General features: G+C 40.9%; 1 protein-coding gene across 3 annotated transcripts in view; it reads right to left on the reverse strand.

Moving 5' to 3' along the window:
- Window positions 1-730: 730 nt before the first annotated feature.
- The window catches only part of KDM4C (lysine demethylase 4C), a 281,603-nt gene continuing 260,568 nt past the window's right edge, over window positions 731-21,765 (reverse strand). For all 3 annotated transcript variants that reach the window (XM_040963735.1, XM_040963734.1, XM_040963733.1), the window contains 3 exons: window positions 8,905-9,024; window positions 5,091-5,183; window positions 731-1,617 (listed from right to left, as the gene is read on the reverse strand). In XM_040963735.1, coding sequence (XP_040819669.1) covers window positions 1,441-1,617; window positions 5,091-5,183; window positions 8,905-9,024 — 390 coding nt within the window. In that variant the 3' untranslated portion in view covers window positions 731-1,440. The remainder of the gene's footprint in view (window positions 1,618-5,090; window positions 5,184-8,904; window positions 9,025-21,765) is intronic.

The following is a 21,765-nucleotide window of genomic DNA, read 5'->3' on the forward strand; positions in this document are numbered from 1 at the left end:
GGGCTGGCTCACTGTGTCCACAGGGACGATGAGTGAGTTAGCCTCTGCTGAGGTCAGCAGAGATGTGCAGCCAAGCACAGCCAAGATCAGCCAACTCGCAGATCTATGTGCTTCTTGCCCCAAGACTACAGTAAGCTGAAGCAGTCCCCAGGGACCCTGAGCCTTTGCGCTATCCCTTTCCTGCCTGCTGTCCACTTCCATTCTATAAACTAAGGCCTCTGGCCACTTCCAAAGATACGCGGGGACTGGGAAAGCCAGCATGAAAGATGCTCCCGACTCAAGGGTCTCAAAGTATTCTAGTTATAGAAGGGGTGGCGGACAACACTTCCACTAGTGCTGTGGGCAGGCAGAAAAGCCCTTTTCCTCAGCTATACAGCCATAAACGTGCCTTGTGACACAGGAGAAGCCAGTGCCAGAAGCAAAGTCTAAAACACACTGGACACAGTGTGTGTGAGCCAGTACCTAACCAAACTTGATTCTCTGTTGGTCTAAATCCAGACAAATAAACAAATCAGACAACAGGTTTGGAGAAAATGGAAATCTTTATTTTTAAACACTAGTATATTTTCGGGCTGTTTGAAAAAGGAAAAATCATGTTACATTAGTTCAAAAACTATGCACCAAAGCATATTTATTTAAACTCTAATTTTACAAACACATAATGAAAGAAACATATTTTATAAATATCTACTCAGAATAGGCATTATGAAAAAAAGTGTTTAAAAATAACAGCCCTAGATCTCCCTCTTTAAATATATAAAATTCCCATACAATTCATAAGAATTCTTCCTCAAGAGCCAAAAATTCCATTTCACAAGGCCAAGTAAATTCTCATCAGACACAATCAAAAGTAATACGAATATTAAAAAATGTAAAAGTTCTGTGCAAGGGAAATACAGATAGAGGACACGGATAAATCTCATTACCATACATGCCACTTTTGTTTTAAAAATATTTTATAAAAAACTGCCATTTAAAACAAATGAGAGTCCTTCCCTGACTGTGGAAAAGCAATCAGTCCTCACCCCCACGCCCTCCCTGACTAGGTGACGAGGTTCCCACCTGCTGGAGCTACCGAGCTCAGTCACCGAGCGTTTCCTGAGGAGGGGCTGGAGCCACACGTGAGGCCCACATCCTCTCTGGCAGTGCTCTGTTCTCTAGCAGGTGATTGACTATTTTTCTATCCACTTACAAAACTTCTTTGGGATCGTAGAAGACAATTACTCACAAGTGAAAGCAAGACCTGGAATGACTTCATATTGCTCTATCCAATTAAGGATACGTGCACGGTGTAATTCTGGTGACTGAATTCTGGAAGCCCAATTTACCACTGTTGGAGACACATCATCACCTACCCCAGTGAAACATGGCACAGTCCCAAGGCAGTCCTGTCATCTTTCTCCTTCTGGTCCAAGCGGCACTGCTGCCTGCAGCCGTGTACTATTGTCTCTTCTGACACTTCTTCTGGAAAGAGCTCTTCAAAAAGGTACGGTACACAGGGTCATCCACATACTCATTCTTAAACCGGGAGCTCAGTACTCTTTGTCTCTTTCTCTCACCCTGGATGATGTCCGCTCCATAAAATGTGTCTTCAAATCGCATATCAGAGGCTGTGGACTGAGAGCAGTCAGTGTTACTGGCAGAAGGACACAGCATTTGATCATCACAGGAATGGTCAGAGATCCAACTCAGTCTTCTGGGGGAAGAGGACAGAGGTGAGGATCACCCACTTAGGGAGGAAAGTCCCTCCACAAGGCTCTGGGTTCTTCCTCACCTCTCCCCACCTGCTTCATTCTAGCAGGGACAGGTGGCTTCATTTAGCTCCACTTTCTCTGGGATTTCCAACCTACTGCCTCATCTCCTACCCTCAGAAAATCCCCCCAAAAGAAAGCAAGATTAAAATCTTCTTGGCTTAAATCTCTTTACCCTCCATCTCCCCTCTAGATTCTGTCCCAGTTTTTGACAGAGTCTAGTCATCTCTAATTCACCTTTATTCCTTCTGTTTTCCCTTACCCACAAATTGAAAGATGGAGCATTAGAGAGAGGGAGAGGGGCAGGGAGAGAGAGAAAAGAAAGCAAGAGATTGGGATCTGCTCGTGTGTTCACTCCCCAATGATCACAGCATCCAAGGCTAAGCCAGAAAGAGCCAGTAGCCCCACCCTGATGCCATACGAATGGCAGGGGCCCAGACATTCAGGCCATCATCACTGTCTCTTTCCCATCAAGGATTCTTTCAGGATGAACAACATCAGGGCCTGTGTACCAAGCTTCATATTTCCACTGCCAAGTTGCATGCCTAGCACCCAGTCACTGCTGAGTGAAGGCAAGGCAACTTTTCATGTAACACTCAAGGAGAGCCCAACACTACAGCAAATCACTGCTTTTGCTTCCTATTTCCCTATGTTGGCTTCTAATTGCATTACTAACTGGTTTTCATTTACATGCATGTCTTTGATGGCATCAAAAATGGTGCACTTTACTGTGTGACCAAGACTCCCTTCCTGATTGACAACAGAAGCAGCAGTGCCCACTTTTAGGACTTGAAGATGCAAAGACGCACATGTGGTCCACAGTGAAGGAGAGAAAAAGACAAGGGCATAGCTGCAAAGAACACAGACAGCTAAAAATGGGCCTCATTGGACAGCTGTGTGTGTCCCCTGCCGGTTTGTGGGCTGAAAAAAGGCCACCTTTTATCCAGGGCAAAAAGCCACCTCCGGCGTTCCTGCACCACCTACTTTCTCTCCGGAAGAAAACTAAGAGCTGTGGGTAAGGTTGGGTACCCCCTGCCTTTGGGAGAAAACAATTTGTTTCATTCATCTTGGCAAAGTACCTCCTCCTCTAAGTAATCTTTCACTTTTATAAGTGCTAAAGTTATCAAAGGAGAAAATAAAACACCTCGGAAAGTATTGCCACTGTGCAGGAACAGCAAAAGTCAGCCTCTTGAATACAATAATAAAACCAATTTACCAGGAGCTCTAGTTAATTATGCACGTTGCTATGGTTATACTGTGAGACAATAAAAGGTAATGGTGCCGTTTCTGAAGTGAGTGGAGATGAACCAGGCACAATAACTGAGGAGGACTGCTGACTCCTTTGAAAGACTCCTCCCCCCACCCCATCAGTGCGTGTCTGGGCCTCCTGATGAGGGCTGCTAACCTACCCACTTCAAACACAAAAAGGCTGCCCTCACCATAAAATATCTTCCATCAATGAGTTTTCCAATTAGATTTGTTTCACCAACTGGAAAAAAAATAGCAGTCATGAACTGACTACCCAGGGCCACAGGTTCCACAACAAGCTGAAGGAAAAGCAGGCCAGCTACATCAAGAACACAGCGACTTCAGTGTGGTGACAAAAGAAAGAACAAGCTGGACTTACTGGCTGTGTGCCTTTGTTCCTATACATAATATTTATATTCAACTGTCTGACACAATACTGACCCTAAATGTGTTTCTGATGTGTATATTTTGGCTACTCTTTATTAAATTTTTTTTTCTGAGAATTAAAAAGTTGATACACTTGTTCAGGAAAATGTAACTTAGAAAGCTCAGGTGCATGAAGATAAAGCATGCTGATATGGAGCCAAATCTATTGTGATGCAGAAAGACTATGATCAGAGCAGAAGGCAAAGAGATGTCCTATAATGTGATTGATCAACATGATTCAAAATCTAGAGGATTCAGCAGATAGGATGCTAAGCTACACATGGATTAGCTAAACAAAGGCCCAAGACCTAAGAGGATCCCAGAAGGGCATCTACTCTATTTCTCATCCTCTAAACATCCAGGAAGCAAATAAGAAAGAGGAAGTTCATAAAAGATAAAATTATAGGATCAGAGGCAGCAGCACCAATATCTTAAATAAGAAAGTTCACCCAAGATGTCAATATCTTAAAGTGCTCACAAATGATCTAGTTTTTTGTTTTTTTTTTAAATTTCTGTTAAGGTTGCGCTATCTTTGCAATAGGAGTATTAGTTTTCTCTCTCCTTGCAGTTAGCGTCTGGTGTTAATCTCTGCCCAGATGTGTCTGGTGTTAATCTCTGCCCAGATGCGTGGGTGCCTTGTAGCAACAGTTCTCCTTGGGTGGGTGGCACTCCTACTTCTGTCATTTCCCTCCTAATCGCTCTGAAGGACTTTCTAGAGTTGGTTCACTCCTGCTGCAATGACCCTGCTCTCAGGATCCTGCCTGACACAAAAGGAACCGAGCATACAACTGAACATTTAAGAAGCTCCTTGTTTTTGAAAAAGTAGTGAAATAAATTATAGCAACTCCATCAATCTGAAAACTTAGAGCATCATTTGTTTGGAAAAAAATTTCATTTTAGTCAGAAAAACACCATTCATTCAACTTTCTCTATTTACTATTTATCATTTCATAGATGCAAGTAGATATAATTTTATTAAATGAGCAAAACTGATTTCATTTCAGGGTCCACTAGATATTTCATGATACAGTAATATGAAACTGAAATTACTGTGAATTATACTTTTTAGCAACTTCAGTTTTGGTTGTGTGTCCATGTTTATTTATATTTTAATGGCATGGACGGAGCTGAAATTGACTTTTTTTCAAACTCCTTTTGTATTTCTCCAACCATTATCTGAATTTAATTTCTTCTGTTATGAAAGAGAAAGCTTAGTTATAAACTGACATAAATGTTAGTAATTTTGGACATAGAAGTGAACCAACGTACCAAGGTTCACAAGACTTGACACAAACACCCAGATCCCTTTAATATACTATTGAATGCTTCTGTTTTATGTTGCCCCTAAAGACAATATGGTAAAGATGGAATCTTAGGACTCTACACAGAGGACTAACATGACTATTTCTCCATGCCAATAAAAGTGAATACAATGTGTCATTTGACCTCATTAGAAGACAAAGAAGTCACTTGTATTACATTCTCTGCTTCTAGCCAAATTTGAGATTTCCGCTCAAGGAATGGATCTCAATAAGGAGAAAGTTTTATTTGTTTTCTTCAAAATAAATCCAAATGTCCAAGTGTCTTTCCTGCTGGACTTGGAAGTAGAAGGGAAAGGGCAAGATGTGACCTGGCAGATCCTGAGTGGCACATGCCAGCACTTACAAAACGAGCTTTCACTCTTTTGGGTAACTCTTCATCTAGGGTGTAGAGGTCTTCTCTCTTCATCGCTATCTGGGATCCATCTTCAAATTCAACCTAATGAGACACAAGACAGATGCTATCCATTGGGAAACAAACAAGTTGTGGCCATTTTTTCTTTAAGAGTGCCAATTAATTCCCTAAGAACAGAAAAAAAAAACAAGAGAACCTACCAATAATCATCTTAGTCTAATCAAACCAGAAACAAAGGACTCAAGACAGAGCAAATGAATGTTTTGGTAGATATGAAAACCTTGTTCTCCAAAGCAAAAACAGAAAAGTGGTTACTGAAATGATTTCTTGGAATATGGTTTTGCGACAAGTTTAGCAAGCAGATAGTCTAGGTCCATTAGCCCCACTTGTTTGAATTTTTAAGAAGCGACAGCTTAAAAGAAAAAACTGGACCTCTTTGAAAAAGAGATTTACTCCCATATAAAAAAAGGTTTGCTCCCATATAATAATTTCTCCAGATGAATTTTTTTTCACGTTACACAATTTAAATTTTCAAAGCTCAGTTTTGTCAAGTTAGGGCAGAAAAGCATAAGTTCCTCATTTTCATAACATGTAATCACATCAGTGTGTGCAAATTACATCAACTAAAGTGAAAAACCTTAAAATTATTTTGCTATCAACAAAACAGCAACAAATAATCTTCTAATGATTTCTTTAAAGTATTTTAGGAAATTTTGTCAGAGGAAAAGGTTATGATACTGGGCAACAGATTTTGACAGCAGGTGAGTTTAGGTTTGTTTAACACAAGCACTATTAAAAAAAAAAAAGGAAAGTGGCCAGGCAGAATACCTAATTCAATTCAAAACTACTATGATAAGTTTTCAGTCCTTAACTTTTTTTGTTTGAATGCTTTAAGAAATGAAATGATGGGGCAGGCTGCAGTGTGCACGTTGTGCCTGTAGCGCCAGCATCCCATACAGGCATGTTTGTGTCCTGGCTGCTCCACTGTTCAGGCCTGGGAAAAGCTCTGTAAGCCATGAGAGAGATTCAGATGAAAGTAACGGGTCATAACTCAGCCTGGTCTAGCACTGGTCACTGCAGGCATATGAGGGGATGAATCAGAAGATGGACGATCTCTCCCCTAACTCATTTAAATAATTTTTTTTTAAAAATGAAAATACCCTTGCATTTCTTATTAGGGTTAGCCAAACAATGCAGTTGTGCTATTTTTTTTTCATCCGGTAGATGTTGAAAAAAAATATTAAAATAAAGCTAAAATATAAACTTAAACTTCTGGGGCAAACTTTTAAACAACAGTCAAGACATCGTTGAGAACATTCACATCTTATTTTAGAGTGCCTGGGTTTAGGTCCCTGTAACCACTTCCAATTCCAGCTTCCTGAAAGCGTGCACGTGGAAGCAGAGGTGATGGCTGAAATAGTAGGGTTCTTGACACTCATGTGCAAGAATGGAACTTATATTCTAGTTTGGTTTTGTCTTGGGCCAGTCTAAACAATTGCAGGCATTTTGGGAGCGAACCAACAGATGGAAGACAGCTCTTTCTCTACCTCCCAAACGCAATAAATAAAAATTTTGATAAGATAAAATTAAACTTGCTACCCACTGGTAACATTTGGCAAAACTGAAAAATAGATTTACATCTTAGTCACAGGAAAACTCTTACTCCTCTCAGAATATTCAAGGTTGGAAGGATTTTTCTTTTTCTTTTTAGAAGGGGTGGACCAGGCAGAAGCCAGGAGCCAGGGCCTTCTTCTGGTCTCCCACTCAGATGAGGGGGCACCAAGCACTTGGTCTATCTTCTGCTGCTTTCCCAGGCACATTAACAGAGAGCTGGATCAGAAAGAGAGGTGCCAGGATGCCAGTGCTGCAAGCATGTTTTCTTACTTGATAGGTCTTAGCAGGATGACTGAATAGTTAATTAGCCCGAGCTGTCACTTCATTTACTCAGATTTACAGCATAGCTAGAACTACCATGCCTACTGTCTTTTGTTCTAGAAAAAGGAAAAGGCAATCATCAACCAGAGTATGCTGTGCTAGGACTGGAGTGACCTACGGAGAGGCAATTCTTTCAGTATCACAATCAAGGCAGCCCTTCACTGGGACACATCTGAGTAAGCACCGCTCACTCTCTTTACTATCTTTGAACAAACTATTTTTTTCCCCAACAAACATATTGACTGATCTATTCTGTCATTTGTAAAATGAAAGTCAGTAACACCTACTTTGAAGGAGTACTGTGAGGGTCAAAATGCACACATTTAGGACACTTAGCATTATGTAATGCCTATTTGCTGTTTTAGTTTTTATAAATGTCTTTACTGATTTAATGGTGAATTTGAATAATTAGACATAAAACATAAAATGATCTCAAAATGCCACTTGGTTTAACAAGGATATTTAAATTACTCATGTTTAAGAGACAATTTTAATATTAGTCTTAACTTTTCATTGAGTCTATAAATATGCCCACAGTTTTATGATGATAGGCCATGACAAATTCAACTGAAGTTAACACTCTGATTACTAATTAGCCTGAATTTCAACAGACCCTCATTATGCAATTTTATTTTTTTAGTAGAAAATGGCTTTCCTACATACAGGAAGCTTCACTTTCATACTTTTTATTTCATTAAATATAATTATTTTGTCTTAAATAATGTAGCAATGCTTCTTTTCTGGGAATCCCCAGTACTACCAGCCTGCTTTGTGATTTTTGCCTAATTCTTGACATTCTGACACAAATACAGGTCAACCACTTACTCTAATATAAACAATCCAAACTCGCCACTACTGCTAAAACTTTATACAAAGGAAAACAATCTTTACACACACTCTCTTCACACACACACACACACACACACACACACACACACACACAGAGGTAATTTCCCTTAGATTTTTCTAGACCATGAAAAATGTTCTCTCCTAAGTTTTTCAAACTTCTTTGAACTCCTTTAATTATACTGTGCTGCAGTTCCTGATGCAGCATCTTATAACGTTCTCTTCCATTTAAGCCAGCAGTCCTTATCAGTCTTCCCACCATTTCTCTGCTGAAAATGGCAGTTTTATCATTCTCAAGCTGTTTTTCAACTTAACAGGCCTGGACCTTCTTGCTTTTTCTCATTTTACTTCAATCTTCCTGTTTCCACTCCACTATTTAGTTTTAGGATGTTGATTTCGGCCACAGCATGACTGAAAACACTACCATGTATTAGCCTTAATACATATGTCCTTTTCCAAAAGCCTTTATAAGTAAATATAAATGTGCACACGCTGCTGCTTCCCTTATTAAACTCATTCTTATTTCTAGTATGAATGAAATAATTTCATTTTCCAATTATATGCATGCTCCTCAATGCCAGATAAAATCAACTCCGCAGTGAACAGAATGAGAGCAGGATGTCTGAACACCATGACACTGACTACCCACATCTGTACCAGTGTCCCTAAGTGTGGATTTGCTGAGATACCTGGTAGGGTTATATATTTCTGGCAAAAGCCACTATTTTGGCTGCTGGCTGATGAACAGCCATCACTATCTTGGCTTAAGGTAGGAAATCTAGGAAAGCGGCCTATCGTTTCTTATGTCCAAAACGTACTAACAATTAAACATTTCATCAAATGTTATTAAGCTTTCCCAGTGTCCAACTTGGCAATAAAACCCCAAAGCCTGGGTCATTAGACAGTGTCCCTTTCAGAAAGCACATGGCATTCAACGTTCAGGTAGCTGATCAACAGCACACTCAGTGTCTGTCTCCCTCGGCTCCTCCTGCCCAACTCGGCAAGCATCAGAGAGAGCACTCACCTGGTACATATGGGCAACATTTGACCCAAGATATTTCGCCCCGTAGAGTTTGCCATCAGGCCACTTGACTTGGACAACTTCTCCCTCAGCAGGAGGACCCATCCTCACACAGTCCCGGCTCTGTGGAATAAACAAGATAGAATTTTCAAGGAAAGTGCCTAAGTGACTGCATTTAGAACTTGGCAAATGATGAACTCCTGGCAATTAGAAAGAGTTAATGCCTCTGTGTTTTATGCATTATGATCTTGCATGGGTGTTCAGGGGAAAAGATACGAGCCAAAAGAGTACTTAAAGATTCAGTCTGCATCATAAAGTTGTGAAGGAACCACCATAATCCAAGCAGGAAAAAAACTGAAGCATTTACATTTGCTATTTGACAAAGAATTGTTCAGGGGGTAACTAAAATATGCATTGAAATTGCTTTAGCTGAGGAATAGAGCAGCTAATGATTTATAACACCTGACATTTATATGGCATTTTTCAGTAAATGAAATGCTTTAGCACACATCTCACTGGATCCTTACATTCACTCCATGAAGTAAGTCGAGATTCGTCACTAGCCCCATTATACTGAAAAGGAAACTGAGCCTCAGAGGAGGCTCTCTCCAGTCAGAAGGCTCTCTGAAGAGCAAAGCTAAAGCAGGAGAGAGACGAGGACATCCGGGTGGGAGAAGAGGAGGGAAGCAGCAGAGTGCCACTGAAGCTGGTAGGATGTGCAAAAAGCAGCAGTGACAGACAAGCAGGTGTACTGGAAGGAGCACGTTAAGCTGAGTAGGTCATCCTGCCTAGTTAACCTCAAGACTGCTGCACCTCCCCATGTAGGCACTCAGCTGCTGGCATGTGCCACAGAGTGCCCACCTTACTTCCATACACCCTCTTTTGTGGCATCCATAACTCAATAGTCCTCTCATTTAATGCGTTTTAGGAAGGCAGAAATTCACAGCACACATCGTTTTTTTTTTTTTAATGGTGGTAGGATAATGGAAGTGCAGGTAAAATCTAAAAACTTTGCACAGATGGTTTGTAAAAATTTGTAAAAAAAAATTTTTTACAAATTTTTACAAATATGACACAATACAATTCTAACACAAAGGAATTAAATTCTTGACTATGTTGTTAAATTTTTTTGAATGTTTAGCAATTCATGATTTGCTAATACTGGCATTCTACTGATGAGGCCAATCTGACTGATTGAAATGCACACTTGACCAATCAAGCTATAAATGCAGCCTGGAACATTCTGATGTTTGAATGAGAGGCACACACAGAGGAAATATTCAGTTTTTTATGACTTGAAATCCACCATGTATTACTTTTTATTATTAATAGAAGTTCTGCATTATAAAGGAGCGGCCATTTTATTGTTTGTTTAGAAGTATACATGAATAAACCCGCTGTTCATTTTTCTAACCGTGGACTATTTTTCTACTTAGAGCTATGGCCAAAGAAAACATTCATGTGTTCAGAAGCACTGTAGAACTGACATTTTGCATCTATTTCAGCCAAAAGTCAAATGAAACAAGTTTATCCTTCGCCTTCATAATATCTGACCTCAGGGAATGCAGAGCTGAACCGACAGGCGGTAGAAGTGTAACCTGCCAACACCCACGGGGTTTAATCACCTCACCTTCTAGCTCTTTTCGAAGATGTGGGATCCTTGATGAGGGAAGGAATACCTTCTAAGTACATACTGTACACATGAGTTGGAAGGCCTATTAGCTCTGCATGTTACTTGGATCCACAACCCAAATGCTCTGGCCATGGAGCTGTTGGGTATGTTAAGGGGTACAATATGGTGCTTCCCTCTGTCAAAGTTTTCTTCTATGTGGAGAGCTCTGCCAGGGCAACCTCTCAGGTTTTTTTTTTTTTTTAACACCTTTAAGTTTCTCTAAAAAGGACTACAGAAATGACCTTAATTTTATTCCTGAATTCTGAAGGAGACCGTTTCCCTAAATGATATGCCACTGTACCTCGTAGCACCATGGCAAATTCACAGGAGGTTACTGCAGTTTACCTTTAAATCATTTGCACCTAGTACTGTTAGAAACCACTTATCTTCACATTGGGGCACTATAAGATATTAAGAGCACTGGGCCCAGTGGGGCAGCCTCGTAGCTGAGTCTTCGCCTTGCAACAACCAGGTTCTTATTTGGGCATTGGTTCATGTCCCAGATTCCTCACTTCCCATCAAGCTCCTTGGTTGTTGCCTGGAGAAGCAGTAGAGAACGGCCCAATGCCTTGGGAACCTGCACCTGCATGCGAGACCCAGAAGAAGCTCCTGGCTTCGAATTAGTTCAGCTCCAGCCATGGGAGCCACTTGGAGAATGAACCAGCTGATGAATCTTGCCACCTGTCTCTCCTTCTCTCTGTCAATCTGCCCTTTCAATAAAATAATGCGTCAGTAGTACGTCAGGGGACTATCAGGAATTATATTCTCCATTTATTTTTAGGGGGAAAAGTCAAAGCATTCCTTTATAACTTAAGTCTAATTTTATAGATTCAACTTCCAGTATAAGCTTAGTAAGTTTTAGAATGTAGCTTTCCCAAACAAATCCTAACCAGCAATTTTAGTGCCATACTACCAAGGTGAAGTAACGGTCATACAAACGTGGCCTAAACAGTACAATAAGTACTTGATTGAATTACCATAAAAATATGGCTTTATCAATAACTGAATATTTGTAGTATTACCAACAGACAAGCAGTTTTTATTTAAAAAAGAAGCAATGGGGCCATAGCGTAGCAAACTAAACCTTCACCTGTGGTGCTAACATGCCCTATGGGCGTCAGAAGCTCCACTTCAGACACAGATCCCTGCTAACGGCCTGGGAAGGCAGCAGGGGAGGGTGCCGAGTCCTTGGTTGCATGTACCCATGTGGGAGACCTGGAAGAAGCTCCTGGCATCAGATTGGTTCAACACTAGCCATTGAAGCCACTTTGGGAGTGAACCAGCAGAAGGAAGATCTCTCTTTTGCTCTGTGCCTCTCCTTCTTTCTAACTCTGCCTTTCAAATAAAAATATTCTAAAAATTTAAAAAAAATCTGAGATGCATTTTCATATTTCTCATTAGATGTCAAATGACACACTACTGATGATAAATCTAAACTTGGCATTGAAAGATCTGACCTCAAGTAACTTCTTGTAACTTAGACACCACCAACGTTGCTCTGTACTAGCCATGAACATCAAATTCAGAAACTCTCACATCTGACCTTAGGAAACACATTTCAGTTTGTTTTCTCAGTCTTTTTGCTCTCAGAACTCTTCTCTTACTCATAAAAAAAAAAAAAAGACAAATAGCCAACTACACAGTAAAATAAATTATCCTGTGAATTCCTACTTAATCAATCACATGGCATTGTTCTCAGGCAGAGTGGCTACCTTCCCAGGTCATTTAGATAGAAGTGGATATTTCATACAAGTTTACTTAGTATGCATAACTCATTATTCACTTCCAAGCTATATTCCAAATAGCTTTAAAGCAGTTTACAGGAAAAACAAAAACTATCAATTTATGAGTTGTCGTACATTTTGAGTTTGCCAGAAACTCTTTAAGACCAAGTGGAATATAAAGTATTTAAACAGAAATGGAGGTAGGAGCATGAGCAGTAATGAAATGGAGTTGGCACTTTGATATTTAGGCTTCCCCGATCCTACCAAGTGGAAGCTTCTGAGTCGCTACGTAAGTTGGGTGACCCCCAAATTCCCAACTGCTAATTAAGTAACTGTTTAGTGGCCATTTACCATGTGTGAGACATTGGAGGCAATAACCCACAGCTGACCACACTAGAGCCAGAAGGTATCCTGCTCACATTTGGAGACCAGCTCCGTGAGGCAGGGACTCAAGGGTTCTTGCAAACACTGGGTTTATGTTGAGTACATCTGCACCAACTCAGTCAATTCAACCAGAGCAGAACCCAGATTTGGTTTGTAGATTGGGTTTCTAAGTAGCATTTCATTTTGGGGAAAAATGTTGCTTTTGACACAAAAGTTTAGGAAAGGAGAGGATTTAGTTTGCGCAGTTTTAATGCTATGTCTTCTAAGGCCTCTTGAGGTTCCTGTATCTCTGGGTCTGTCCACAAGAGCCATGGCCTATTATCTCACCATAGGATCCCAGTACAGAGGGGGCAAGATTGAAATATAAAGATGCTCAGCCTTCCACAGCTCTGTTATGGGAATTTCAGGTCAGTTATTTGAAAGAATGCAAAATATTGAAGAAGTCTTTCTTAATACAGTGCTTAGTGTGTTACTGGAGCAGGTAAATACCTTTGCTGGAAAGTTACATGCATCAAGACTGTGACTAATGCATTATTCTCAGCTGCTGTCTGGACCCTGCGAAACAGGGCTGAACATTCACCTGACATAAATAGCTTTTTGCCATTTACTGTACTGCATCAAGGGGTGTGTAAACTTGCCTAAAATCTAACAGGGACACTGGTGTCTAGAGCTGCCAGCAAGACTGTAGGTCCAGCACTAAGTTGATGATGTAAAAATTAAAGGCAGAAATAATACTCACTGATAAGAAGAAGGGACTTCTGCCCATGATAGCCACTTAAAAGTAAGATTGAATCATCAATTCAGGCCAAGAGAACTATGTCATATTACAGCCCTAGAGTCTTGTGCTCCCTCCACTAACAAGTAAAGCCCACTCGCCAGTGTGAATATCTGAATTCTAAAATTACTTTTCTTGAACTCTTACTGGGTTCAACAAAGGGACAAATGGGACCAATAAAGCTGCTCTCAAATTTTACCTAATTATCATCATATCCCATGCTGTACACTTTATATGTATGAGCCACAGAGCTGGAAGCCCCATCTCTATCAGCCCATCCATTCCAGATGGACACGGCACATGAATTTCTAGTAGTTCAAGGGCAGATAGTTTGGTACCTCTGATGGTCCACCTCAGGGAAAAAGCTTAAGTGACCTGCAGCGCAATGATGTCAGCAGCTGAAACCAGTCTGAGATAATCACCCACTCATTACTGGACTCCGGCAGGGATTAACAAGACTGACTGACAGCTATGCGATAATCACAGTGGCTATCAGTCATGGGTCTGTCAGCCCAGCATCTGAACTCCCTTCTTCCTTCAGCATCTCAGTGGGAGACAGAGCTGGCCTGCTATGCTAGACCTGAACAACACCAGAAACTCCCATTGCCAGCTTCCCTAATGGCAGACACTCACAGGGACCTGGCCAGGGTTTAGCAGCTGTGACCACAGGCACAGGAAAGTGGGAGGGACATGCTCTCAAAGGCCAGTTTTAGCAGTAGCACCAGCCCTCACATGCTTCCACAAGAGAAGCATCTGTGGGCTCACTGGACTAGGTCTGTGGCCTCTTTCTGCCTCTGGTTCCAATGGGCAGTCTCCCTATTTTTGAACTCTTGTTGTGCCTTGCCAGAGATCCCATGAGTTTCCAGATACCTTTTCACTGAAGCTCTAAAGGAGCATCAGTTTCTGTCACTTACCACTCAAGAATCCTGGTGGTTAACCTCTGGTTTGAGTGACGGCACATTCCTCCCCTCCCAAAGAGAAAAAGAAATCTTGCATTTACTGACAGAATATAAAACTCCCCACACCACCCAATACTTGTGCTAACATTACTGCCCAATGCAAGGGAATGTGATGGAAGTGCTCCAGGATTCACGAGTTCTGGCCCGATGTTTCACCAGAGACTCCCAATTCTCTTTGAGACCCATGATAAAAAGACATTCTGCAGACCTGAACAGAAATATCTCAGACCATAAGGCAAGTCTCCACGCATTGTGAGCCGTGGCAGACTTTAAGAAATGGCTGATGGAGGGGCTGCTATGTCAACAACACAGCACTCAAGACTGCTCATGAAATGGGTCACACGTATCCTTCTTGTAGAAATCAGCAAAGAAATAAAACATTTTAGAAATATTTTTCTTAAATATTTTGTTCTGCTTCTATATATTCACAAGGGTAAACTTTGTGCATGTGTGTGTTTTCTTTTTCATTTTTTTTAAAGACAGTAAAACAAAAGCAACCCATACTTTTATCACCTAGATGTGAACACAAATCCCATTTGGATTTTTTTCTGTGTGCATTCTTCTTTTTTATTTTTTCAAAGATTCATTTTTACTGCAAAGTCAGATATACAGAGAGGAGGAGAGATAGAGAGGAAGATCTTCCATCCGATGATTCACTCCCCAAGTGAGCACAATGGCCTGTGCTGTGCCGATCTGAAGCCAGGAGCCAGGAACCTCCTCCAAGGTCTCCCATGTGGGTGCAGGGTCCCAAGGCTTTGGGCCGTCCTTGACTGCTTTCCCAGACCACAGCAGGGATGGGAAGCAAGGCTGCTGGGATTAGAACCTGCGCTCACATGGGATCCTGGGTGTGCAAGGCCAGGACTTTAACCACTACACTATCACGCTGGGCCCTCTGTGTGCATTCTCTTGACAACAGGAGACACATAATCAGGGAGGTGAATCTCAAGTGATACAGTGGGGATTCAAATCAGCATCCACTTGGGATGCTGGCACTGCAGGGAGATTTATTCACTACACCACAACACCAGAAGCCAAGGTTTCCCTGTTATGATTAGCCAAATTTCCTCATGTGTCTCGTTCCATGTGAAACAATTTCCTAAATGAGATATCTATAGAAGACAATGATGTATTGGGGGAGTCACTGTTTGACCAGGGTTTTCAGGTTGTTTTCTAACAGTTGTTCAAGGGATCTCACTAATTCTGTTAGGTGGTGGAACGAAGCCGGAGGCTTGAACTATTTCCTGGTCCCTTCAGTTAACTCAACACTGTTATGGAAACATCCCTCCAAGGATTTCAGGTTTGAAGCACCAAACACCAAGACCCACAAAGGGAAATCTTCCACATTCAGCTTGTAAAAGCACTGGATTTACAAATTACTCAAATAGGAAATTAATCAAATTTTTTGATATTTCCTCTTAGATCTTTATTAATGATTTTTTTAAAGATGTTAAAGCTACATGGTCAAAAATTATTAATGAAGGTCTAATCTTGTCCTCAGAAAAACTGACTTATGAGCTGACCAAAAATTGTTGGTTGCCACATTAATCACGACCACTAGAGACACGAACACTACCTGCATACTTATCATGTGCTAGGCACCAGATTAACTACTTTTCAAGAATCTCCATAATAATCCTACTATCTGTTGATGTCTCGGGAAGCTTTCATTCTCGAGCTCCCCTGTGCTCTCCTTGTAGACATCAATCAGTGAATACACAAGTTCTCTATATAAATTTTAAAAAACAATTTACTTGCAGAGCATACATATATCTTCATTTACATTTTAAATAATCTCTGGATTACTTATAATATCTAACACAACATAAATGGTATATAGTTATTAGACTATTATACTATGTTGTTTAGGGAATGACAAGGAGAAAAATATGTGCATATACTGTATGCACGTAACTTTTTGTGAATATTTTCTATCCATAACTGGTAGGCCCGTAGATACAAAACCCACAGAATCAAGGCGTTGGCTGTATTTATTGTTATTTCCATTACATGGATAAGGAAGCTGGTGCTGACTGCTTTGTCCAGGGTCACTGAATGAGCTAGCAGATGAAAGATGCATACAGGTCTGCTTGTCACTCTTTGGGGGAGAGCCAACCCAGTCCTGATGACGGCCCTGAAACTAGCTGCATTCTCCTGCTGCTTTTCTTTGCAGAAATTAATAGAGAAGCACCCCAGGATCGTCAATTCACATACTCCAAAAAGTGGGGGGGAAATGCCACATACACAGGACCAATTCCTTCCCACCTCACATCTTTTATAGTTGTTGGCAGGAGCTAAAATGCATTAGGGAACAAAATATTTCAGTGTGTCAATAAAAATTCATGTTGCAAAATGCAGATAGATAGGCTTGAGGTGAATTTCTCCATAGCTGTTTCTAAAAATAGATGCCAATTCTGACCGTTAAAAAAGGAAAGATGAAAAGAAAGATATGGGTAAGTGCTGAGGGGGAAAAAGACCATCCTGCACTTCCCATGTCAGGCCATGCTGTCCGCCTGCAGGCCTGTCACACAGAAAGGTAGTTTTAGGGGTGGGGGATGGGCAGCCACAGTCAGGGTGCCTTCTTAAGGTCAAAAAGAGTAAGCACAAGCTACTCAATTTATTTAAAGCTCTAGCTTCCTTAATGATTAACTGGAGATACTGAGGTAGGACGCAGTCATTTAGCATAAATGTTAAGGCACTGCTTGCATGCTTACACCACCGCCCTCCCGGCTCTGCTTCTGAGTCCAGCTTCCTGCCAGTGTATATCATGGGAGGCAGTGATGCCTCAAGTACTAGGTCTTTGTCACCCATATGGGAGACAGTCCAGGTTTTAGTGTTCTTAGTGCCTGACTCCTGGTTTCAGCCTGGCCCAGATCTGGCTGTTGCCAGCTTTGAGAAAAGAAATCAGAGGATGAGATCTCTCTGCTTTTCAAACACCTAAAATAAATACGTGGAATGAGGATATTAAGCCAACTTTACTGGGGGAATTAGAACAAACTTGGACTGAATTTATTTCCCACCAAAAGGGAGCACCTGGAGGATGGAAGGAAGGGACACAGCCCCTGAAAGAAGGTGATCCTTGGGATCAAAAATAGTGGGAACAAGACTGAGGAGCCAAGAACACACTCTGAAAAGAGAGATGCTGAAAATGAGCAACTTAAGTTGCACACAGAACTATAAGCAAACATGTAATCTTAGCTGAAATCTAAAACACCAAGGCAGGGCAGGTAGGCAAATGTCAGTGTCCCCGGAAAAGCAGCAAGGTGACTTGCTCCAGACCACACAGCTAATAACCATGGGGAAAGGAGCGGGTTATTCACAAAACACACAATTCTGAGCACCTTATTTGCATTTCTTGTTTTCCTAGAAAAAAAAAAAAGTGGAATAGTAGCGAATAAAACAGATGCAGTTTTACTTCATGCAACTCTTCAGTGGAAAATGCAGTTGTTAAATCTTTTTAAACTAGAAAAGATTTAAAATAGGCTTGAGAACTTCTCCATGAGGGAACTATAGTGTGGAGCAGAAGCATTTAACAGAGATTATTAACATACTATATGATCATTATATCCCAGAGAGCTTAAAGATGCCAAGATGTAAGAGATTTAAAATGAAATTCTGACAGAGTAAGGATATACGGAGTTCTCAGAGGGGTTCATATCTTTTTAAGAATTTTTTTTGAATATAAAACTAAAACGTGTTCATATGGAAACTATAAGAAGGTGATAAAGTTGAAAATCATAATCACCTATGATTACACTCTCCAAGATAATCAGTAACATTTTATGTATTTCCTTTGAGGATTTCTCCTTTGCATATTTATATTTTCATACATAATTGGGATCATTCTGTATATACAATTTTGAGCTTGATTTCTCCATGTATTATATTGCATGATTAAATATTCTTTAAAAACATGGTTTTTAATAACTACATAAATAATTCATTTAACCTTCCTGCTGGCTGCATTGCTAAGTTCAATGTTCAATGTTCAGGTCAAAGAAACAGAGAGCGAGCTGTCACACTTGCCAACTGCACTTAGGGTACGGTATTCTCAGATCTGAGGACATTTTCAGTGGAACATGTTCAAGAAAATTTCATCCTCAGAGTGTCTCGGAGGAAGAGCACTCTGTAACCACTTTACTTACACAGCATTTACTCTCTCCTGATTGAGCAATGACATCTATTTTTGCTTGGACTTGCTAGGATTTAGGAGGGACCTGAGAGTTCTCTAAAAATACGTGAAGGGCCATAAATGTGAGAGAGAAAAGGGTTATGTAGCTTTGCTCTGGAGGTCAAGGACCGGGACCAATTCTTGGGTACTTCAAAGACTCAGTACTCATGTTCGATATGAAATAACTAATGTCCTTAATACTGACATCAAAGATGAGCGTCGGCTCCTGTCCCTGCACTGCTCTGTAACGGTCTGAAACCCACTCACTACGGGGTGTGGGAGGGCAGACAGGGAGTCAAAGACAAGTGGCATGAGCCAGGATGGGAGGGGAATTCACATTACCCAACTTGCTTGTATTTCCTACATGGAAGCCTTGAACTGAGTTATGGGGACACACAACTCCTAGCTGAGACCTGACTTCCTGGCCTGCAAGTCTTACTGAAAGGATAAGAAGAGCTGTGACTGCTGGTACTAAACTTCTCAAGTGCTATGCTGGTACATCTCTTCCTTCACCAAAGCCTTCTGACAGACTATGCAAAAGCAAATCAGAAAAATCATACTAACACATATTTCTCTTTCCCCATGATGTAGCTGCAGCCACTCTCTGGCTCAACTTCTGGAGCTCTCTGCATCCTTTCCCTCTGCAGTTGAGCAAGCCCTGTCTGAAGTAGCACCTCCTTGCTATCTAGAGGGCCCACAAAAAAGCCTGTTTTACCTTAATCAACAGCATGATGGGCAAACAAGTGAAGCAAAAAAGGATGTAAGATATGGGTGTGTGAATCTTAGCCTACTGTTGTCCATAGACTGTTACAAAACTTTGGAGGTAAAATGGACAACTTCAAAGACTTCAAGGAACATAAACACGTCACGAATTAACACTGCTGAGCTGAGAGCAAATAACTGCGAGTCTTAAAACAATACAAGGGCCTGGTGTGGCAGCCCAGTGGTTAAAGTCCCCGCCCTGAATGTGCCAGGATCCCATATGGGTGCCGGTTCTAATCCCGGTGGCTCTGCTTCCCATCCAGCTCCCTGCTTGTGACCTTGGGAGGGCAGTTGAGGGCGGCCCAAATCCTTGGGCCCCTGCACCTGTGTGGGAGACCTAGAAGAAGCTCCTGGCTTTGGATTGGCTCAGCTCCAGCCTTGTGGCTGCTTGGGGAGTGAACCACTGGATGGAGGATCTTTCTCTGTCTCTCCTCCTCTCTGTATATCTGCCTTTCCAATAAAAATAAAATAAATCTTTAAAAAACCAATAATACAATATAGCATTCCTTGTCTTGTGGTGTGAGGCTGTGTACTTCAAAAGCTGATGTGCAGCTCCCCACCTCATCCAAGGGGCTCACAAGGGTCTCCCTCCCTCTCACTGACCACACAAATATCAGGGATGACTACAGTCAACCACTGGATTGTTATCCCCTGCCAGGATACACAAAGACCCGAGCCAGTGTACCCATTTTAAAGAGACGGCTTGAAAAATGAAAATGACTTGAAAACAAACAATACACCAAGACTTGAATATAATGTAATTTAGCTCATCATGGCCCAACAGTATAAAATTTGGAGTAAATTAACAACACCTGAAAGAGGATTTTAAAAGAAGTGTCAGGAAGGGTGATGGCAAATTAGAAGATTTTATGAGAATGAGTTGTTGCTGAAACTGTCAGTTTGCATAAAGTTAAATTCAGAAGCAGGCGTCCTAAATGTATGAGTACAAAGGACATAGCCCTGAATGTCCTCAAGGCTGAATATATGCTCCTGAGCACAGCAAACAACGTGAGCACCTCCATTCTATAAATACCTTCCATGAAAGCTACTGTGTCTCTTAATTTCAGATTAAATGCAAATGCATACACTTAACCAGTCATGTTCAAAACAGACTGTGTTGTGAAGAACAGCATGAGTGTAATTATTAACAGCATAGTTCAACAGAGACTAGACTGTCATGAGTGATACAAAACAAGATGGGTGAGGAGAGGATAATGAATCCATCTATAACGCAACAGTATTGCTCTTTAAGGGAAGTCAGAAACTCCCCAAATGATTCTTATGTTGTCAAAAGACTGTCAAATCTAAAATAATCTTAACATGAAATTCAAGAGAATTTTGATGTTTGTAGAGTCCCAGACAATGAGAATGAAAATGATCTGCAGATAGTATACGATTGTCAGATTTAGCCAAGAGACCTTTTTTTTTTCTTTTGTTTAAAGATTTAAACTGGGAGGGGAGATAGTAGGAATTCTTTACATGGGTATGTATCTGAGGAGCAGAGAGATAAAGACAGAGCTCCCATCTGATGGATGCACTAAACTCAGGCGAGCTTTCACGTGGGCAGAAGGGACCCAACTACTGGAGGTTATCAACCTGCTGCAGAGTGTACATCAGTGCAGAGATGGTGACGCTGGGATCACAGGGAGAAGGGACAGAACAGAGATATTCTGACATGGACTCAGGCACGCTAAGCAGCACTGCAACTGCTACTTCAAATGTCCACACCAACCCAAACCTTGCAAATACCAATCAATCATAACATTAACTACCAATTCTATCCCTTTAAAAGTGGTAAACAAAGCAAAATGAATCAGTGGATGTAAGACCTCTCTATTTCTCCTTCTCTCTGTAAAATATGCCTTTCCAATAAAAATAAAGAATTTAAAAAAAAGTGGTAAATGAGTCTCAAAAATGAGAGCAAGATTCTGCAAGGTCATACAACCCATCTCTTTCAGAAAAAAAGTGAAGGCTCTTGCCAGTAAATGTATCAACCTCTACATTACTCCATAAGGGGGAAGGAAGTCACTGAACAGCAAGGAGAGATTAAAGTCAGGGGCAAACACTGAGGAAGGAGAAGCCACTCAGGCAAAAGAGTGCTGAGGAAGAGGGAAAGCTACAATGAGCTATCCAGTGAGACCAGGTTAAGAATCTGTGCTTATAATGAAGTAAAATGTGTATTCTGAAATAAGATATAAAACTGTAAATAAAACTTCATACCATATAAAAACAATTTCAAAATTTCTCATTGTGCAGAAAACAAATAAGGGAACTAGCAATAACGAGCAAAGTAACAGGGTCTAGTAAAGTCATTTGCAGCCCAGTATAAACTTGCATTATGGAGATAGATTTCAAATATATATCATACTGGATCCTAGCCAATGTCAAAGTCACTCACACCATGCTCTTTGAGTAGTTCT

The sequence above is a fragment of the Ochotona curzoniae genome, unplaced genomic scaffold (assembly GCF_017591425.1).
Source record: "Ochotona curzoniae isolate NIBS_2020 unplaced genomic scaffold, NIBS_Ocur_1.0 scaffold_3208, whole genome shotgun sequence".
In the NCBI taxonomy this organism is placed as follows: Eukaryota; Metazoa; Chordata; class Mammalia; order Lagomorpha; family Ochotonidae; genus Ochotona; species Ochotona curzoniae.